At 36.9% G+C, this 21,862-nt stretch overlaps 1 protein-coding gene across 6 annotated transcripts in view; it reads left to right on the top strand.

Moving 5' to 3' along the window:
• ROBO1 (roundabout guidance receptor 1) overlaps window positions 1–21,862 on the top strand; it is a 1,292,670-nt gene that overhangs the window by 1,206,216 nt on the left and 64,592 nt on the right. For all 6 annotated transcript variants that reach the window (XM_070790446.1, XM_070790260.1, XM_070790403.1 and 3 more), the window contains 7 exons: window positions 10,954–11,159; window positions 12,656–12,737; window positions 12,906–13,074; window positions 13,158–13,324; window positions 19,305–19,426; window positions 20,284–20,515; window positions 21,461–21,582. In XM_070790446.1, the coding sequence (XP_070646547.1) occupies window positions 10,954–11,159; window positions 12,656–12,737; window positions 12,906–13,074; window positions 13,158–13,324; window positions 19,305–19,426; window positions 20,284–20,515; window positions 21,461–21,582 (1,100 nt within the window). The remainder of the gene's footprint in view (window positions 1–10,953; window positions 11,160–12,655; window positions 12,738–12,905; window positions 13,075–13,157; window positions 13,325–19,304; window positions 19,427–20,283; window positions 20,516–21,460; window positions 21,583–21,862) is intronic.

Raw genomic sequence — 21,862 nt, 5'->3', positions numbered from 1 at the left:
CCCTTATATGGATCCTAAATATTTCAGCATCAGTTACTGAAAAGGCAGCCCTTTCCCTGGTGAATTTCACTGGTGTGGTAATCATAATTCAAATGAACATAAATGTAGTGAAAGTGAAAGTCACTCAGTCGTGCCTGACTCTTTGTGACCACATGGACTGTATAGTCCATGGAATTCTCCAGGCCAGAATACTGGAGTGGGTAGCCTTTCCTTTTTCCAGCAGATGTCCCCAACCCAGGGATCAAACCCAGGTCTCCCACATTGCAGACAGATTCTTTACCAGCTGAGTCACAAGGGAAGCCCAGGAATACTGGAGTGGGTAGCCTATCCCTTCTCCAGTGGATGTTCCCAACCCAGGAAACGAACCGGAGTCTCCTGCATCTCAGGGGGATTCTTTACCAACTAAGCTATGAGGGAAGCCCCCATAAATGTAGTAACCTACTTCTATTTTTTCTGTTATATTCCAGTTATTTATGCCAGTATATGTGATCTTAATTATTATAGCTTTATAGTAAACCTTACAAACTGGTGAAGTCTCCAACTTTGTTTTTCTTGTTTTAGGTTGGCTGTTACAGGCCTTCTTCATTTTTTAATAAATTTTTAAAAACTGGTCAATTTCCATACACATAATACACACATACACACACACAGATATACATACATATCCTAATATCCTAGGCAGACAAAAAAATCAGAATTTTAATTTTAATTCCACTTTAATTATTGAACAATTTAAGGAGGATTAACATCTTAACAATCCGAGTCTTCCAATTGAGGGAATATTCTGTCATACATACACAGTATCCACCAAGGTCTGACACATGGTAGACACTCACTAAATAAAAAGTCTACAAGCCATAAATGCTGGAGAAGGTGTGGAGAAAAGGGAACCCTCTTACACTCTTGGTGGGAATGCAAACTAGTATAGCCACTATGGAGAACAGTGTGGAGATTCCTTAAAAAACTGGAAATAGAACTGCCTTATGATCCAGCAAGCCCACTGCTGGGCATACACACTGAGGAAACCAGAAGGGAAAGAGACACGTGTACCCCAATGTTCATCGCAGCACTGTTTATAATAGCCAGGACATGGAAGCAACCTAGATGCCCATCAGCAGATGAATGGATAAGAAAGCTGTCGTACATATACACAATGGAGTATTACTCAGCCATTAAAAATAATAAATTTGAATCAGTTTTAATGAGGTGGATGAAACTGGAGCCTATTATACAGAGTGAAGTAAGCCAGAAAGAAAAACACCAATACAGTATACTAATGCATATATATGGAATTTAGAAAGATGGTAACAATAACCCTGTGTACGAGACAGCAAAAGAGACACTGATGTATAGAACAGTCTTATGGACTCTGTGGGAGAGGGAGAGGGTGGGAAGATTTGGGAGAATGGCATTAAAACATGTATAATATCATGTATGAAATGAGTCGCCAGTCCAGGTTCAATGCATGATACTGGATGCTTGGGGCTGGTGCACTGGGACGACCCAGAGGGATGGTATGGGGAGGGAGGAGGAAGGAGGGTTCAGGATGGGGAACACATGTATACCTGTGGTGGATTCATTTCAGTATTTGGCAAAACTAATACAATATTGTAAAGTTTAAAAATAAAATAAAATTAAAAATAATAATAAGTAGGTGTAACAAAGAAGGAAGGAATGAACAGCTAGCTGTTGATTAAGACATATTTCAAAATTCAGGCTGTCTCACTCAAAAGTTCACATTCTTAACACTGTGTATGACATACATTATATATCTACTGACTCCAATAAATTAGGATCATCTAAAATATTTTGGGAGCTTCCCTTGTGGCTCAGCTGGTAAAGAATCCACCTACAATGCAGGAAACCTGGGTTGGATCCCTGGGTTGGGAAGATCCCCTGGAGAAGGGAAAGGCTACCCACTCCAGTATTCTGGCCTGGAGAATTCCATGGACTGTATAGGCCATGGGGTCTTAAAGAGTTGGTTATGACTGACCGACTTTCACTTTCAAAATATTTTTACAATTTCTTAAATGTATTCAGTTCAGTTCAGTTCAGTCACCCAGTCATGTCCGACTCTTTGCGACCCCATGAATTGCAGCCTCCAGGCCTCCCTGTCCATCATCAACTCCCAGAGTTCACTCAAACTCAGGTCCATCGAATCAGTGATGCCATCCAGCCATCTCATCCTCTGTTGTCCCCTTCTCCTCCTGCCCCCAATCCCTCCCAGCATCAGAATGTTTTCCAGTGAGTCAACACTTTGCATAAGGGGCCAAAGTACTGGAGTTCAGCTTTAGCATTAGTCCTTCCAAAGAACATCCGGGACTGATCTCCTTTTGAATGGACTGGTTGGATCTCCTCGCAGTCCAAGGGACTCTCAAGAGTCTTCTCCAACACCACAGTTCAAAAGCATCAATTCTTCAGCGCTGAATCTTCTTCACAGTCCAACTCTCACATCCATACATGACTATTGGAAAAATCATAGCATTGACTAGACGGACCTTTGTTGGCAAAGTAATGTCTCTGCTTTTGAATATGCTATCTAGGTTGGTCATAACTTTCCTTCCAAGGAGTAAGCGTCTTTTAATTCCATGGCTGCAATCACCATCTGCAGTGATTTTGGAGCTGAAAAAAATAAAGTCTGACACTGTTTTCCCTGTTTCTCCATCTATTTCCAAAGAAGTGATGGGACCAGATGCCATGATCTTCGTTTTCTGAATGTTGAATTTAAGCCAGCTTTTTCACTCTTCTCTTTCACTTTCATCAAGAGGCCTTTTAGTTCCTCTTCACTTTCTGCCATAAGGGTGGTGTCATCTGCATACCTGAGGTTATTGATATTTCTCCCGGCAATCTTGATTCCTGCTTGTGTTTCTCATGATGTACTCTGCATATAAATTTAAAAAACAGGTTGATAATATACAGCCTTGACATACTCCTTTTCCTATTTGGAACCAGTCTGTTCTTCCATGTCCAGTTCTAACTGTTGCTTCCTCACCTGCATATAGATTTCTCAAGAGGCCAGTCATGTAGCCTGGTATTCCCATCTCTTTCAGAATTTTCCACAGTTTGTTGTGATCCACACAGTCAAAGGCTTTGGCATAGTCAATAAAGCAGAAATAGATGTTTTTTTGGAATTCTCTTGCTTTTTTGATGATCCAACGGATGTTGGCAATTTGATCTCTGGTTCCTCTGCCTTTTCTAAAACCAGCTTGAACAACTGGAAGTTCATGGTTCATGTATTGCTGAAGCCTGACTTGGAGAATTTTGAGCATTACTTTACTAGTGTATGAGATGAGTGCAATTGTGCGGTGGTTTGAGCATTCTTTGGCATTGCCTTTCTTTGGGATTGGAATGAAAACTGACCTTTTCCAGTCCTGTGGCCACTGCTGAGCCAAATTTGCTGGCATATTGAGTGCAGCACTTTCACAGCATCATCATTCAGGATTTGAAATAGCTCAACTGGAATTCCATCACCTCCACTAGCTTGGTTCATAGTGATGGTTTCTAAGGCCCACTTGACTTCACATTCCAGGATGTCTGGCTCTAGGTGAGTGATCACACCATTGTGATGATCTGAGTCATGAAGATGTTTTTTGTACAGTTCTTCTGTGTATTCTTGCCATCTGTTCTTAATATCTTCTGCTTCTGTTAGGTCCATACCATTTCTGTCCTTTATCGAGCCCATCTTTGCATGAAATGTTCCCTTGTTGTCTCTAATTTTCTTGAAGAGATCTCTAGTCTTTCCCATTCTGTTGTTTTCCTCTATTTCTTTGCATTGATCGCTGAAGAAGGCTTTCTTATTTCTTCTTGCTATTCTTTGGAACTCTACATTCAGATGCTTATGTCTTTCCTTTTCTCCTTTGCTTTTTGCTTCTCTTCTTTTCACAGCTATTTGTAAGGCCTCACCAGACAGCCATTTTGCTTTTTTGCATTTCTTTTCCATGGGGATGGTCTTGATCCCTGTCTCCTGTACAATGTCATGAACCTCAGTCCATAATTCATCAGGCACTCTATCTATCAGATCTAGTCCCTTAAATCTATTTCTCACTTCCACTGTATAATCATAAGGGATTTGATTTAGGTCATACCTGAATGGTCTAGTGGTTTTCCCTACTTTCTTCAATTTAAATCTGAGTTTTGCAATAAGAGTTCATGATCTGAACCAGTCAGCTCCCAGTCTTGTTTTTGCTGACTGTATAGAGCCTCTCCATCTTTGCCTGCAAAGAATATAATCAGTCTGATTTTGGTGTTGACCATCTGTTGATGTCCATGTGTAGAGTCTTCTCTTGTGTTGGAAGAGGGTGTTTGATATGACCAGTGCATTCTCTTGGCAAAACTCTATTAGTCTTTGCCCTGCTTCATTCTGTATTCCAAGGCCAAATTTGCCTGTTACCCCAGGTGTTTTTTTACTTCCTACTTTTGCATTCCAGTCCCCTATAATGAAAAGGACATCTTTTTTGGGTGTTAGTTCTAAAAGTTCTTGTAGGTCTTCATAGAACCGTTCAGCTTCAGCTTCTTCAGTGTTAGTGGTTGGGGCATAGACTTGGATTACTGTGACATCGAATGGTTTGCCTTGGTAACGAACAGAGATCATTCTGTCGTTTTTGAGATTGCATCCAAGTACTGCATTTCGGACTCTTTCATTGACCATGATGGCCACTCCATTTCTTCTAAGGATTCCTGCCTGCAGTAGTAGATATAATGGTCATCTGAGTTAAATTCACCCATTCCAGTCCATTTGAATTCTCTGATTCCTAGAATGTCGACATTCACTCTTGCCATCTCCTGTTTGACCACTTCCAATTTGCCTTGATTCATGGACCTAACATTCCAGGTTCCTATGCAATATTGCTCTTTACAGCATCAGACCTTGCTTCTATCACCAGTCACATCCACAACTGGGTATTGTTTTTGCTTTGGCTCCATCCCTTCATTCTTTCTGGAGTTATTTCTCCACTGATCTCCAGTAGTATATTGGGCACCTACCAATCTGGGGAGTTCCTCTTTCAGTATCCTATCATTTTGCCTTTTCATACTATTCATGGGGTTCTCAAGGCAAGAATACTGAAGTGGTTTGCAATTCCCTTCTCCAGTGGACCAAATCTGTCAGACCTCTCCACCTGTCTTGGGTGGCCCCACAGGGCATGGCTTAGTTTCATTGAGTTAAGCCAGGCTGTGGTCCGTGTGATTAGACTGACTAGTTTTCTGTGAATATGGTTTCAGTGTGTCTGCCCTCTGATGCCCTCTTGCAACACCTACCGTCTTACTTGGGTTTCTCTTACCTTGGACATGGGGTATCTCTTCACGGCTGCTCCAGCAAAGCGCAGCCGGTGCTCCTTACCTTGGATGAGGGCTATCTCCTCACCACGGCCCCTCCTGACCTTGAACGTGGAGTAGCTCCTCTCTGCCCTCCTGCGCCCGTGCAGCCACCACTCCTTGGGCGTGGGGTTGATGAGTGTGAAGACACATAATGAATTTGATAATGATTAATATAATCAATACTTAGAAAAGTGGAACATAGATTTCCAAATATGTTTATGATTACAACTTTATAAAGCAACTTGTATGTAAGGATGTACATGAAAAATGGCCAAAGGACTATGATAAAGTATCTTCAAATATCCCTTACGATTCTCATAATTGAAAGCAAGACTTTCTAAGTGCCTTTGACATGGCTTTATCATGAAGGGTTATATGTGAGAATAGATCAAGCATATCAACTTATGCTAAACTAAAAGCAAAACAAAACCCCTAAATTTGTGGATTTTGGATTCATCCCTAGTAGCCAGTTCACTTCTAAAACTAAATGTCCTGTTTCATCTTACCATCTCTGGGGAGATTTTAGGTGGTTTTGTATTGCTGTGGTGGTACTAAATTTTTAGTTTTGTTTGTTTTGGAGTCCATAAATATTGTACAGAAACTTACAACTATGGACTCATTCTTTATAGGTAAGCTGTACCTATTGTTTGTTCTGACAATATCAGTATTTCAGTTCAGTTCATTTCAGTCGCTCAGTCATGTCCGACTCTTTGTGACCCCATGAATTGCACAATGCCAGACCTTCCTGTCCATCACCAACTCCCGGAGTTTACTCAAACTCATGTACATCAAGTCGGTGATGCCATCCAGCCATCTCATCCCAATCCCTCCTTGCATTAGAGTCTTTTCCACTGAGTCAGCTCTTCACATGAGGTGGCCAAAATATTGGAGTTTCAGCTTCAGCATCAGTCCTTCCAAAGAATACCCAGGACTGATCTTTAGAACCGACTGGTTGGATCTCCTTGCAGTCCAAGAGATTCTCAAGAGTCTTCACCAACACCACAGTTCAAAAGCATCAATTCTTCAGCACTCAGTTTCTTCACAGTCCAACTCTCACATCCATACATGAGCACTGGAAAAACCATAGCCTTATTTACATATTACCAAATCAAGAAGAGAGATATAAGGCAGAGTATTTTCTGGATACTATTTGACTTTAGTTTCTCATCTTTTTCTCTTTATTGTTTGCAAACAGAAAAAAGGCAAAGGCAGAACAAAGCATGAAGCAGAGAATATGGTAGAGCTTAATTGTCTTTGAAGTGCTGTTTCTCTGCACCAGAGGCCTACACCTAGTCACATTTGACTCAGGAACATAGAAATTTATGTCACCTATTTAATTGAAAATGCTTCTTCTCTTTATTACTGAAAAGTAAGAAAAAGTAGTTAGTGGTGACTGAATGATATATAAAATCTAAAATCACTTGCATGAATCTCTCAAAAGTTATTGATATACAGTGGAAAGAGGGTTAATTTTCCAATTAGTAGCTATTTGCCAATTGCTAACTTTTTGATTTCAATGAGTCACTTGAGTTTCCAGTGTTTCAGCTTCCTAATTGCTGAAAAGAGATATTCGTTTACAGCCTACAGGAATTTGAGATATGTTTTGCGAAGTGATGGCAATTGTGATATATGACTGTTAACATTTGTTGGTCTGCATGCTAAGTCACCTCAGTCATGTCTGACTCTTTGCTACCCTATGGATTGCAGCCCATCAGGCTGCTAAGTCTCTGCGGATTCTCCAGGCGAGAATACTGGAGTGGGTTGCCATTTCCTCCTCCAGGGGATCTTCCTGACCCAGGGATTGAACCCGAGTCTCTTATGTCTCGTCTCCTGCATTGACAGGCATGTTCTTTACCACTAGCATCACCTGGGATGCTCCATTTGTTGGTGTATAGATGTAATTTTGCATACTCAAACTAGTCAGTGCACGTATGTTATTCTATACTGTTTCTCACTTAAAGTTGTCTTATGACTATATTTATATGTATTAACATAGACTTTATGATTATTTTTTGAGGTGACAAAAATATTACCTCTGATGTTATATCTTTATATTTAGGGTCTTTAAATCTTTCACTGAACATGTGGAAAACTAGGTGAACTTACATAACCTGTGTTCTAACAGGGAGATATCACCTGTTACACTGTTGGAACCAGCACCACTACCAGCACCATCACCACTATACTGATAATTAAAATAAGCAGTTATAGTTACTTAATGTCTCCTTTGTGCCAGGCTCTATGCTAGTAACTTTAAACAGATCAGTCATTTCAAACCTGACACTGCACTTTATAGATAAGGAAACTGAAGCAGAGAATGGTAAAAAGATACACCCAGATTTCTATGTCTCTGTCTCTATTTCTGCCTTGCAGGTAAGACCATCTACTCCATTTTTGTAGAGTCTACATATAGGCATTAATATGCGATATTTGTTTTACTCAGATACCAAGGGGGAAGTGGGGCTAGGAGCAATTGGGAGATTGGGATTGATATATATACACTATTGATTCTATGTATAAAATAGGTAACTAATGAGAACCTACTATATAGCACAGGGAACTCTACTTAATGCTCTGTAGTGACCCGAATGGGAAAGAAGTCCAGAGGAGAAGGGGTATATGTATATGTATGAATGATTCATTTTGCTGTACAGTAGAAACTAACATAATATTGGAAAGCAACTATACTCCAATAAAGATAGATTAATTTAAAAAAAAGATATACCCAGAGCCTTCAGATACTAGCTAGCAGAACTGAGATTTAAAACAAAAGTTTGCACCATCCAGTACAGTAGCCACCTGCCACATGAGGCTATTTAAATAACAATTAAAATTACTTAAAGTTACACATCCAGTTCCTCAATCACACCAGCCACACTCAGGTGCTCTGTAGCCACTGGAAGCCCTTGGTTTGTATATTAAAGAGCACAGATATGGAACATTTTCATTTTACAGTGTTGCATCCTTCTGATTCCAAAGTCCATGCACTTACTTTCTTTAAATCATATTTCTGTTTCTTACACATCCTGCTCTACTACCTGATAATTCATTCTAATAATCCAAATGTGAGCTATTAGACTCTTTATTTGAAGTTTTTCTCATAAATCCTAAATTTAGGGTTGATTTGTAAATGTGCTATGCACTTTAGTTTGTGTAACTTTAGATGTTTTATCAGTGTTTTATTTTAATCTGTGACACCAACATATTCCATTGCCTTACCTAAAAATGTAAAATTGCTTTAATGAACTTTTTTGCCTCTGATTTGCATATTACTATTTTATAGAAAAGGGTAAGTGGTGATTTCACAATTCATATAAATGTCTAGCTTTTTGCAATTAGCAAAGCACATGGAATATTTATTATTCCCCTTAAATCTTCATAGAAATCCCTGGAGCTGGTTAGAACAAGTATTATTATCCTCATGTTACAGATAAAAACCAGAGACTTAGATAATATAAAGAACTTGCCTAAAGACACATGACAGATGGTATAGGCTGATAATCAAGCCTGCTCCTCTTTTCTTGCTTATTTTTGTTAACCACCCAAGGTAAACTAGGAAGAAATCAGTAACTGGGAAACAACATCATTATTCCGGGGTGGGACAGGATAAGGAAGTGCAAAGGATGCTAAATATGAGGCAAATATCAAAGAACTGTGAAGATGCAGAAAGTTGAATAAATCCCCAGATACTGAATTATTTCTAAATATAACAAGACTATGAAAGTAAACCACTGTACTACTGGGCTTAATTATAATCAGTTATAAAGAAACACTCTGTTACTAATTTAATTAATATCTAGAAATAAATATTCATTCATTATTAGAATCAAGGGAACGCAGGTGGTAGAGTCTTATAAAAACCTCAGTGCAATAAAACACTATCACTATTTTTTCATACATATCAGGAGGGGCATTTAATTTTATTTTAGCCAAACTTAACAGATAATGTAGAAAAGATTAAACAACTCTAAGCAAAGGAATTATTGGCTTATATTTTTTCACCCGTGGAGTATCTGAAACATTCCTGCCAAGTTTCAACCTCCAGCCTTCTAATACACCCCTACGGTATTAACAAATTTCACACTAGCAACCAAAGATGGAAGAGAATTGGAAGGGTGAAGTAAAAATGCACAGTTGCTGATTTCAGTCTCTTGCTTTCTTGTTTCTCTTAGATTGAATGCCCAACACTAATAATTATTGCATGATAAATGAGGAACAAATTGAAGTGTGACTCCAGCTTGTGCAGAATCTTTGGTGCATAAAACTTTGAACATGACACATCCAGGCTTGAAAATGTTGCATCCAAAATTTAGTTACTCTGGCAACCAGTTTTCTTTAAGCAGGCAATTTCTTAGAGTTGTCTTTTGAATACTCATGACATAAAACTTTTAAACTAATGTTCAGAATTTTAAAGTTTAATAATGAAAAATGAACTTTTTTTTGTTTGTTTAATCATTTACAAAACTATCTATGAAATTTCACCTAAATTCCCGAGGTCAAGGGATAGACAATCTCTCTAATGCAGGATTTATTCTCATTCCACTATAGTTGTTGTGGATTTTTCCCAAAATTATGATTTTATTGTCTCAGATAAAGTTTTTAGATTTTTTTCATATAATAAGAATAATTTCATTTGTATTTTATAAAAATTGCCTTCCATTGTTTCCTTCCATAGGACATTAAAACTGTTAATAAAATTAGTGAAGCATCTTCCCATTCCTATAATTCTGATATGGAAGTGTGTTATTTCCTGAGTTAGGGTATCAGCTTGAGTTATATTTTTGGATTTGTCATAGTTTAGTCGCTAATCTTGTCCGAGTCTTGAGACCCCAAGGAATGTAGCCCACCAGGTTCCTCTGTCCATGAGACTTCCTAGGCAAGGATACTGGAATGCATTGTCATTTCCTTCTCCAGGGGATCTTCCTGACCCAGGGATCAAACCTGGGTCTTCCTCATTGTAGGCAGATTCTTTATCACCTGAGCTACCACCTACCAACAGTATTTTTGGACAGTTTTCCAGTTTCCCTGAATTTATTAGGATTGAGATATGCTTAAGCATGTACTATTTTAATAGAAAAAAATCCAATATCAAAAGAGCTCAATCATATTTATTTGTCAGTTATCAAAGTCCAAAGCATGTTTTCGGATATAAAATTATCAGACATGCTGGTGTGATACCATCATTCTATCTGTTGGACACAGAACAATTGTCAAATTGGCTTTGGTTCATTTATGAAAATCTGTCTCATACATTTCCTTAGGGTAAATAGTTTTTTGTAGTCATTTTGTGTTTTACATATTTTAAAATTTAAAAAGCACAGTACTCCACTTCTCACCACCATACATCTTCACCATCCACAACCCTTATGTAGTCTCTGAACTCTTAAATTAAAAAGGTCCCTGGACAATTGCAGCAAGCCTACTCAGTGGTTGGTCACTTGAAAGGAGTACATTGTATCTCATTTTAATATTCTGAATCAGTACATCATAGAAATGCATTCTGAATAATGCATGTCTCCTACTTTAATTACTTGTTTAATTAGTGTGTTTCAAAGCCTAGAGCAACTGCTGTTGCTCTGATGATTAGAAAATTGCTTCCAGTTGCAGAAATCTATTTCCTGTTGTTTTTGCTGGCAGTGATTGCAGACCGACCTCCCCCAGTCATTCGACAAGGTCCTGTGAATCAGACTGTAGCAGTGGATGGTACTTTAGTGCTCAGCTGTGTGGCCACAGGCAGTCCAGTGCCCACAATTCTGTGGAGAAAGGATGGAGTCCTTGTTTCAACCCAAGATTCTCGAATCAAACAGCTGGAGACCGGAGTACTACAGATCCGATATGCTAAGGTAACTTATGACACCCTGGGTTTCCCATTTTGTTCCACTTTGTTTTGCCTCCAGCAAACCAGTGTTGAAGCCTCAATTTTTAGAAATAATGAAATGCTAATAGCAGTATTAATATATGTTTAATTTGATGCTTTATTCTTTCAGACACTTCTCTGTATATTTCTGGTGATATGACTCATAGTTTACCCCATGGCAAGTAGTGTAAGGTTTTACATGGAGGAGAAAAGGATGAGAATTTGTGGGAGAAAAAAATACCTTCCAAGCAGTGATAAAATGCATTCCTTCCATTTTTCAAAGTTATTTTCCAGTACTATATTATGTGCTGTAAACTTCAAGAGTTCTATTGTGAATATTTGGTTCAGCATTTCGTAATTACAGAATACTCTACATGCAAACAAAAATGATAAAGCACTGTATACATTCAATGTACATTTCAAATCAGATTGTGAAATGATGAAATCTCACAGGTTTGTGGGAACAATTTAGGGATTTACCTTCCCAGGACGTCACATCCCATACCTGTTCTTTTCAGGACTATATTGTTTTGTTTCGGTTTTTCTTTTTCATTTTAGGTCAAGACGAGACAAGCTCATGAGGCATATGAAAGAGTAGCTTTGACAGCAATAAACATAAATTTCAATTGCTTTATTGCCTATTGTGAGCGGCTTCTTTGGAGTTTTGGATCAGCATAGCAGTTCATTTCATGTGCCATGAAAGTTAATATGTTGTACTTTTTTGTGACAATGATTGTAACTTTGTTATTACATTTGCCAGAACAAAATGACAGCATTCTTGCATTATCCAATATTATTTGATGATAGAGTTATTGCCTTAAGCAGAGGTATATGGGTTCATTATGTTACTGAGGATTTTACCATTGAACATGTGACCTGTGTTTGTCTTCTGGCAGTCAGACTTCTGAAGGAGGAGAGAGCATCATTCTAGCTGGGGTTTAACTTTATACTTGCTAAACTGCCTGAAGTTACAGGTTAGAAAAATAAAATGAGGAAAAAGAGGGAATGCTTTAAGAAGAAATCATTTTGTGTCTATCCATTTTCTTTAAATATCTGTTTATCTCCTTTATCCATGTGGATGTAACTCAAGTAAAATATGAAACAGCAAGAAGAGTCATTGGATATACTTTATTAGCCTTACCATGTGACTTAGTAAATATGAAATATAAACTAGTATTAAAGATTAACCCTTTGAATTTAAGGTATATACCTCGTGTACTGTGCCTGACACAGAAATTGATGATGTTAATGCACTTAAATACTATATCTTTATCATACAATTAGAATAACAATTTGTCTTTTGTCTTCATGAAGCATTTTAAGTCACATTCAATGAAAACATGTTAAATTAAGAGGAAGCTTCTGGTTAGTGCATTTTAAGGCAGCTCTCCATATTCATGGGCCATATACAAAACTAATCGTTTTTCCAGCCCAGTGAGCTCTTGAGTATTCCAAATATTTATTTTCCGTCTGTCTTCTCAGCTGGGTGATACTGGTCGATACACGTGCATTGCATCAACCCCCAGTGGTGAAGCAACGTGGAGTGCTTACATTGAAGTCCAAGGTAAATTTGATACTATTTTACCTAAAAGTGAAGCTTGAAATGTAGTTGTTTCCTTACTGGTAAAAAGATGAAGTGGATGTCTTGGAAGTCTAAGTAGGGGATGGATATTTTATCTACATTTATGTGCTTCTCTGCGTAAGCATCTTTCGTTTCTTTCTTCTTTGTTAGAATTTGGAGTTCCAGTTCAGCCTCCAAGACCCACCGACCCAAATTTAATCCCTAGTGCCCCCTCAAAACCTGAAGTTACAGATGTCAGCCGAAATACAGTAACGTTGTCATGGCAACCAAATTTGAATTCAGGTGCAACTCCGACGTCTTATATTATAGAAGCCTTCAGGTAGAGTGAAGATGGTGTTTCCTAGTTCTCTTTTTTGATTTACCATTAAATATGCATGTTCTAACTTATGTATCTATCCATAGCCATGCATCTGGTAGCAGCTGGCAGACTGTAGCGGAGAATGTGAAAACAGAAACATTTGCCATTAAAGGACTCAAACCTAATGCAATTTACCTTTTCCTTGTGAGGGCAGCCAATGCATATGGAATTAGTGATCCAAGCCAGATATCAGACCCAGTGAAAACACAAGGTGAGTATTGATTTACTCAGCCTTGGGACACCTACTTATCTTTAGATGTTACAATTATACAAGTAAAATCATTTGTATTACATGCTAAGATTATATATTTAAAATATATATGTTTTAGTTGCTCAATTAATTTTTAAATCATGGTGTCTGCAAACTTTCTTATTTTCTTGACTAAGCACTCCATGACTTGACAAATAACAAAGAAATGTTTCTCATTTTATAAAGTCGAAAATTCAATGAGCAAAAATATTAGGAGAATATTTTTATAATATATTCAGTTTCTTGACTTTTAAATATGGCTACATGTGGATGTAAAATCTTAATGACACATCTTTTTTTGTGATTTAATCTTAATCACAAATCACAAAATCTTTACTTGTATTTAAAATTAAGTAAATTTTGTTTATGAGACTAATATTCATGACCTTTGGGATGATTCTTGAACATTACGAACATAATCAAGTAATACTCTCTGGAAATCACACAAATGTAAGAGATAATTGTTCTTAACCCCTCTGTCCAGTCTTTCCAAAGCATGGAAAAGAATAATCTAGGTCTATATATTCTTTGATCTATCTTTCATTGTCAATTATGTGAACCATAATGTATTAAACTTTCAAATGGAAATCATGTATGTGTTCATCAAAGCTGGGTTAAAGAAACAGATACAAGGAAAAAAGAACATGTTTGAAGCTGCTTCTAAACACATTTGAATTTGGAAATTTTTTCACTTGAACCATGTTCTGGATATACTGCTTTTTATTGTCTTTCATGAATAAGAATTATTTTCAGCTTTCAACAGATTATTACCTCCTATTCACCCTCTTGTTCCTCCTGTTATTTTAATGTTTGAGCAGTGGTAAAACTTATATATTGAAAAAAAGGTGAATTTGAATCAACCTGTACCTTTTATTTTAATATATTGTCATCACAGTTAAAATATACTTTATTCATATAAGATTAGTAAAGAAAGGTTACCTCTAGATGGTAGAAATTAGAAATATAAGATTCTTTTGTGAACGTACAGAGGAATCATAATGTCTCTATCTTTGTGTGTTTCCAAAGCAAAAGTTGAAACTTAGTTACAGTGATAGAAACAAATTGTACACAGAAGTACTGAAAGATTTAAATTACTTTTTCCAGTTTTGAGAGAGAGTCTAGCTGCCATGTTGGGCATTTCGTCTTCTCTAGAGAGTGTATAAACAACCTTTTGAGGAGGACCTTTTGTTTCAGAATTCCCAGAGAAAGCAAACGGAGCTGTGGAACATGCCCACGTCTGTTTTTTGCTGTGTGAAATCAACACACCCAAATGCATATATTTGCTATTATGAGTCACTTCACCAGTAGCTTTAGTAGTCTCGGAGCCTGCCTTAAGGCAATTTGAGGTTTTCAGTGTTATATACGCATTTGTAAAGAATGCAGAAAGTAGGACAGCTGTAAAGTGAACTGAAACTTTGGTCCCCAGTCCAGTGGTCTCTACCCAGTAGACCTTAGTGAAAGTTTCTGATTAACTGTGATCTGTCATATACACATATGAATGATTTTGTAAAATACATCCTCAACTGTAAATGAGGAGTAGTTAATGCTTTATCCGTTAACTTGTTTTTAAAAATTTTAATCTACTTAACCTTTATACATGATAGCAAGCAGAATAACCTAAATGAAATAAACCCATGTCAGCTGGAAAACTAGAAACAGTAAAACAGGCATACCGTTTTGAAATCAAAAAATTTGTTATCTCAGCTCCTCAATCTATTAGCAAGCTATTGAGTCCTGAGCATTGATTCCCTTAACTATATAATGGGGCTAAAAATCCCTACTCCACAGGATTGGACAAGGATTAAATTAGCCAATTTTATGAATATGCAGGACTCAGACTTCTTTTCTGTGTTATACCATAAGACTTTGTCATTTGTCATTGGATTTGTGTTTCTTTCACTGGACTAAAAATAAGGGAAGTTCATAAAATTTGAGAAACACAGCTCACATGCCGAGTGAGAGAACCAGAATTAAGTAACTCGACAGACTGGAATGATGGGCCAGCACTAACAAGATTAAAATTAATGGAGCAAATTTAAAAGACTGGTAGGTTGAACTTAGGTTTTGAACTTAGGTTTTAAAATTTAGCTGTAGAAGGATAGGCTGAGGATACTGGGCTTAAAAGGAGTGTGTGCATTGGGTGTGTTGGGGGCAGGATCGGTGGGGGAGCTGACTTCAGTGTTTGAAGTCAATTAGAACACCTCCCAGAGCCACCTGAGTGAGTAGTTGTCGGAAAAACAAATGTAGTCTTAGCAGAATTATATGCAGAGCAAAATCTGAACTGGTCAGATCATGAATTAGAGTAATGTGTTCTTTTTTGAGCACTACATTTTCAGGTAGAATTTTAAGATATTTAAGAAGAAGATGAGGATGGTTTGGGAGGCTGCATTGAAAGCTAAAATTCATATCACTGGAAAAAAAAAATCCAGAACTTGGCACAAAAATTTATCCCCCAAAATAATAAAGTTAGACTAGGTCTGATTTTTTTTTTCCTTAATATTTTAAGAGACTTTTGTGTGAGCAAGATACGCTTATTCTAACTTCAGGCACCTAAAAAAGACCAGTGAATGGGAGTTAACATTGAGGCAAATTTCACTGTCTAGTTTTAGACAGCTTTTGAGACGCAGTGAAACTGAGCTGAGTCAGACCATGGCAGGAGCCTGGGGAAGAACCTGGGAAAATCCAATTGACAGAAACAGAATGCATAAGCAGTTAGGGGAAGAGCCGAGGTGGAGGGAATTCAGGAAAGACTTGTTGGAAATTGATTCACAGGAAGCAGGCAAGCTATTTGTTTTCATAATTTTTCTTTTTAGTATTGATGGACTGATTGATTTGGCTGTATTAGGTCTTAGGCGTGCCACATGGGATCTTTGGTGGTGGCATTCAGACTCTCAGTTGTGTCATATCAGATCTAGGTCCCTGACCAGGGTTCGAACCCGGCCACCACATTGGGAGCACAGATTCTTAACCACTGGATCACCAAGGAAATCCCAGCATAACTTCTTTAACTGCTTCTGCAGCATGGCTTCAAGAAAGTCTTCCCCAAGTGGAGATTCCTATGAGTAAACTGGGTCATAAGTTAAAGTTGCACAGATATAGGGCATAGTTTCCTGTTCAGGAGTCAGGTAGACCTATGTCACAGTAACCCTGTCCCAGGGTAATCAAAATGTGCTCTCTCAAATATAAGATTTGATAATGCAAGGGAGATGATATGAGCAGCTAGCAGATGGGGTGGGGGGATTGGAGACAAATGCAAGTGGCTGTTGCTACTGTTAATACGATTCTTTATCCACATTCTGTCCACACAGCATTCTTGAACCCTATCTTTTAAAGAATATGTACACAGACACAGAATGTACAGAATATGCATGTGCTCTAGGTAATAAGAGACATATTATTGTAAATAATGATATGGACCTGAATAATCCCATCCTCAAAGATCGTATATAGGAAACTCCAATACTGGGGAGATGGCAGGGGTAAAATAGTATCTAAGATTTCCTCCAAGTTTGATTCTGAATGTTGGGAAGATCTTTTTCATGATAATACACTTCTTTCAGGAGGAGAAGGAAAGCAAGAACAATAAAGAGACCAAGTAATAAATGTCTCAATATTACACATTAAAGTATTAAACATTACTTTCCATTTTTCTTTCTTGTGAGGAATTTTCTGAAATAATGTTCTATTTCCAAGATGGTGACAGTAGGCAAGAGAATCTAGAAACTTTCATGAGAGGATTAACTAGCAAAGGTTACCTCAACCAGATAAATTAGTGATTGCCATGCAAATAATAGTAGTTACCTTTAAAAATGATTCCTGACATGTTTGAAGATACTTGCTAGAAGGCAGACGATTTCCCTGAGGATGGAATCTTACATATGAGAGAGCATATTTAGAAGCTAATGTGTATAATATATGTATGTGTTCCATACAGTAATTCACTTTAACTCAACTAATGTTAATTAAACACATTCTATATGTATGTCATTGTGCTGGGTATTGTAGGTTCATAAACATGGACCCAATCCCGACCTTCAACAAAAGGACTTTCTATGCCCTAAGAAATTCAGTTCTCACAAAAACACTCCCAAGTGACTGCCACTGATACTGCCATTTGACAGATGAGGTAACTGAAAAATAGTAAGGTTACAAAATCTTCCCAGTGCTACGTGGCTGTCAAGCTGCTGAACTGGGGAGTTGCCAATTCTGTCCGTGAATGCCACTCTTACCCTAGAGATAGATGGTAATTAAGTTCTACGAGCAATGGAGACTAGTGGGGAAGGAAATATTCCTGAAATGAAAAACTTAAAATCAAGTATTTTCTATCTATAGTCTGTGGCCTGAGGACCAATATGAGCCAAAGCTATTCCTAATGTATGATAAAGGATGAGAAGCCAAAACTCAGTTTTTCTCATTTTGCTTATTTATAAATTTATGTCAGAGGCTCAGTATATATATACATATATATATATATATATATAATCAAGGTTTTACATCAAAGAGTCTTGAATAGTACTCTTTTTTTTAAATTTTATTTAATTTTTAAACTTTACATAATTGTATTAGTTTTGCCAAATATCAAAATGAATCCACCGCAGGTATACATGTGTTCCCCATCCTGAACCCTCCTCCCTCCTCCCTCCCCATACCAGTACTCTTGAATAGTACTCTTGATCTGTCGTCTCCTTCATTTGCCTGCCTTCCCTGAACTCTATCAAAGATACTTACCAACCTCATTTGTAAAAATTTTTATTGAAGTACAGTTGATTTATGGTGTTGTGTTAGTTTCAAGTGTGTAGCAGGTGAATCAGTTATACAAATGCACATATCCATTCTTTTTAAAATTATTTTCCCAGATAACTGATCTCACTTTTAATATCCATGTTTTTGTTTTCTATCCAAACTCAGTTCTTTATTTAATTATTCATAAAACTAATATTCTTGTTTCTGTTGCTTATGAGATGGAAAGTAGTCTAGAATATATGTGCCAAAATACGGTATTTGAGAAGGACAATTCTGGATATAAAAGTATTAATTTTCTTCTCTTGTTCATATTACTGTAAACAAAGCAAAGCATCTGTATTTAGAAAATCTCTATAGAAACAGGCAACTTTTATCAAGTACAGACTTTTTAGTAAGTTTAGCAAAAATACTTCTTTGTTGGGAAAAAAAAATCCAACATAAATGAATACTAGTAGCAGTTTTAATTATCACTATATTCTTGGTCTCCTTTCTAAAAATGTTGATATTTTTGAGATTTAAAGCTCTTTATTGAACCTTTTTGACAGGGATACGATAATTAAAGTAAAGCAACCATCAATTAAATAGATGTTAAGTACTCTTTTCTCATCAGATTTATTCTATTCTATCCTGTTGGTGGTTTCCATACCCCCTTTTATAACCACTAACTATCTTACTTGGAAAGATATCCAGGTTTATCTTATAAGATGAGGGGTGTCTAATTTCTTTTTGTGCTTGCTTTTCACTTAGGTGTTTCCATTCTCTTCGTTACTCATCTACTGGTCACAGATCCTGGATATCTACTTTCTTGCATGGTTAGGATCACTACAGAAGGTTATGTAATAAACTTAGAGGGGAATGCACTAAGCCATTCATCCTAGGCAAGAAAGCGATCAGTACATGATAGGAGGAGCCCTCAAACACTGATGTTTGCCGTTGTTATTTTTGCCACCTGCTCTGTTTCGCTTTCTATATGCCCTCTGCTTGTTATCTCTCTCTGTATGTCCTGTCCTCCTGATTCTAGTAAAAAGGTTAAGTTGTTCCTATTTTATTCTGTAGCACAGATTGGAATTATTCTTCACAGTTGGAATGATTCTTCTTTTCTGAGATTTTCTATGAATGAAAGGATTGTTTCCCCATGCTTTTATTCAAGTCAGAAACATTGTCTAGGCTTTGACACAGTCTTCTGGGATTGTTGCAGATGTTCCCCCAACCAGTCAGGGGGTGGATCATAAGCAGGTCCAGCGAGAACTGGGAAATGTTGTACTGCATCTCCACAACCCCACCATCCTTTCCTCCTCTTCAATCGAAGTGCACTGGACAGTGAGTCATTGTTGCTGTTGTAATATTTGATTTCAGTTTTGATAAGCAGATGACTTTTTGGAGATCATTATATGAAAAATGTGCATATATATATAATAGATAGTTAAATTGTATATATCTGTTCCTTACTTCCCCACCAATGATAATTTTATAATGTAAACATTTGTTTGTGGTGGTAGCTATGAAATGGTTTTAAACAGAGAAAAATGTCATCTTGCATGTATTTTATATTATGCAGTAATGAATTGGGTTGGGAAGATCCCCAGGAGGAGGGCATGGCAACCCACTCCAGTATTCTTGCCTGGAGAATCCCATGGACAGAAGAGCCTGGTGGGCTATGGTCTGTGGGGTAGAAAAGAGTCAGACATGACTGAGTGACTAAGCACACACACAGTGAACTTTACCTGTCTCAAAGGAAACAAGCTATATATTCCTAATACTCCTCAAAAGAGTGTATATAACTTATAGAATTATTAACATATGAAAATTTTTAACTGAGAACTGTTTCTAAATAGCATTAAGTAGTCTTTTAAAATTAGAAAATGGAAAACACATGTCGTTTCCTTATCCCCTTGACACTCTGACTTATCTCTAGATGTCCACCAGAGAACTGCCATGGTGGCCACATTTCTGCATGAAACATAGAAATTCATAGCTAATATTATACATTAAGCTGGAAAAGTGGACAGATTACAAAAGATAGTGATTTGTTTCTCATATTCTACTTCATATAGACTAGAAAACTGTGAGATGAAGCCAGATAGAATTGTTTTGCCTCTTGTCACATTAATGTTCATGATTTTCTAAAAAGTCAATGGAAGGCATGAGTGATTGCATTTTATTTGTCATTGTAATAGGTGGACCAACAGTCTCAGTATATTCAAGGATACAAAGTTCTTTACCGCCCGTCTGGAGCCAACCATGGTGAATCCGAGTGGTTAGTTTTTGAAGTGAGGACCCCAACCAAAAACAGTGTGGTTATCCCTGATCTCAAGAAAGGAGTCAACTATGAAATTAAGGCTCGTCCTTTTTTTAATGAATTTCAAGGAGCAGATAGTGAAATTAAATTTGCCAAAACCCTAGAAGAAGGCAAGTATAATGAAATGTGTGATAACTGTGCATTGCAATACTTTCATTAGGCTTTTATTAACTTAATTGAAAACTTTTAATGGTAATAGTGACATTATTAACTGTCTTGGTAGTGAGCATTACATTTTGTTAATAGACGTTATTTAATTAGAACTACTAAAAACTAAAGTCTGTAATACTTGACTTGCTTTAATAGCGGCCTGTATAAAAATGTGCAAATGTGAACATTGTATTACTTAGTGACATATCTTGGATATATCTAGTTATTCAGAACTAAAATTCACATTTAAAGATGTAATTATCCTCAATTTGCTTGCCTTTCCATTAATTTTTTCATTCATTTATCAAATGTTATTTTGAGTGATGCTTTGTAAAGCAAGTGAGTAATGTCTTAGTTGTCCCAGGACCTTCTGGGATTAACATTTTATGGCTCATGTCCCTAGAAACCTCTCAGCTCTACACAAACCAGTATGTTTAGCCACCGTGTAACTGGAAATTAAAATTAGTATTTACATAAAGGTTACAAGTTACATGTCACAGGTATAATCTTTAAAAGTAACAAGAATTGTTCCTAAATTGTTCCTTTGATTACAGTAAATTATAATACAGTTAATGTCATGGATGGTTAGCCTTTATACTTTTGAACATTTTAGGGAGAACATGACACTTGGATAGGAAAGAGAGGAGTTCTCCTGGAATGTTTTGTGGAGATAATCTATATAACTTTGGTTATAGAAAATTCACAGTAACAATAGGTTAGCAGTATTGAGGAAAAATTTAAATAGTTTGGGAGTAATCAGACTTGGATGAGACACATCTTTAAAACATATATATATATATATATAGACATAAACTTTCTATGTTTTGTTTAATGGTTTAAATGCCTGCTTTCAATGTTTTCTAATATGCTTATTTATAAACCTGCTCTTTGAAACAATTTAATAGCACCCAGTGCCCCACCTCAAAGTGTGACTGTATCAAAGAATGATGGAAATGGAACTGCAATTCTCGTTAGTTGGCAGCCACCTCCTGAAGATACTCAAAATGGAATGGTCCAAGAATATAAGGTAAATGCATCTATAGTCAAAAAGCAAGCTTGGCTGTATTGTTCGTGGATATCTGGCGCCATCTGCTGGTGTGCACAGCAACATAAATTATTTTTAAAATTCTTGTCTGTTTAGTCAATAATTGTGAAATACTTTTTTCTTAAGCCATTTGGAAAAAAAAAACAATTTAAAAGAGAGTATTTACCTGTTCACAGTATATATAGGTGCTCACACAAACAACACATGTAAAGGCTAATCAAAATTTCTTTTTTTCCCGCCAAATCCAGCTTAAATGCATTTG

The sequence above is a fragment of the Bos indicus genome, chromosome 1 (assembly GCF_029378745.1).
Source record: "Bos indicus isolate NIAB-ARS_2022 breed Sahiwal x Tharparkar chromosome 1, NIAB-ARS_B.indTharparkar_mat_pri_1.0, whole genome shotgun sequence".
Classification (NCBI taxonomy): domain Eukaryota; kingdom Metazoa; phylum Chordata; class Mammalia; order Artiodactyla; family Bovidae; genus Bos; species Bos indicus.
Note: the sequence above shows the minus strand (reverse complement) of the source record. Positions and strands in the feature narration are given on the sequence as shown.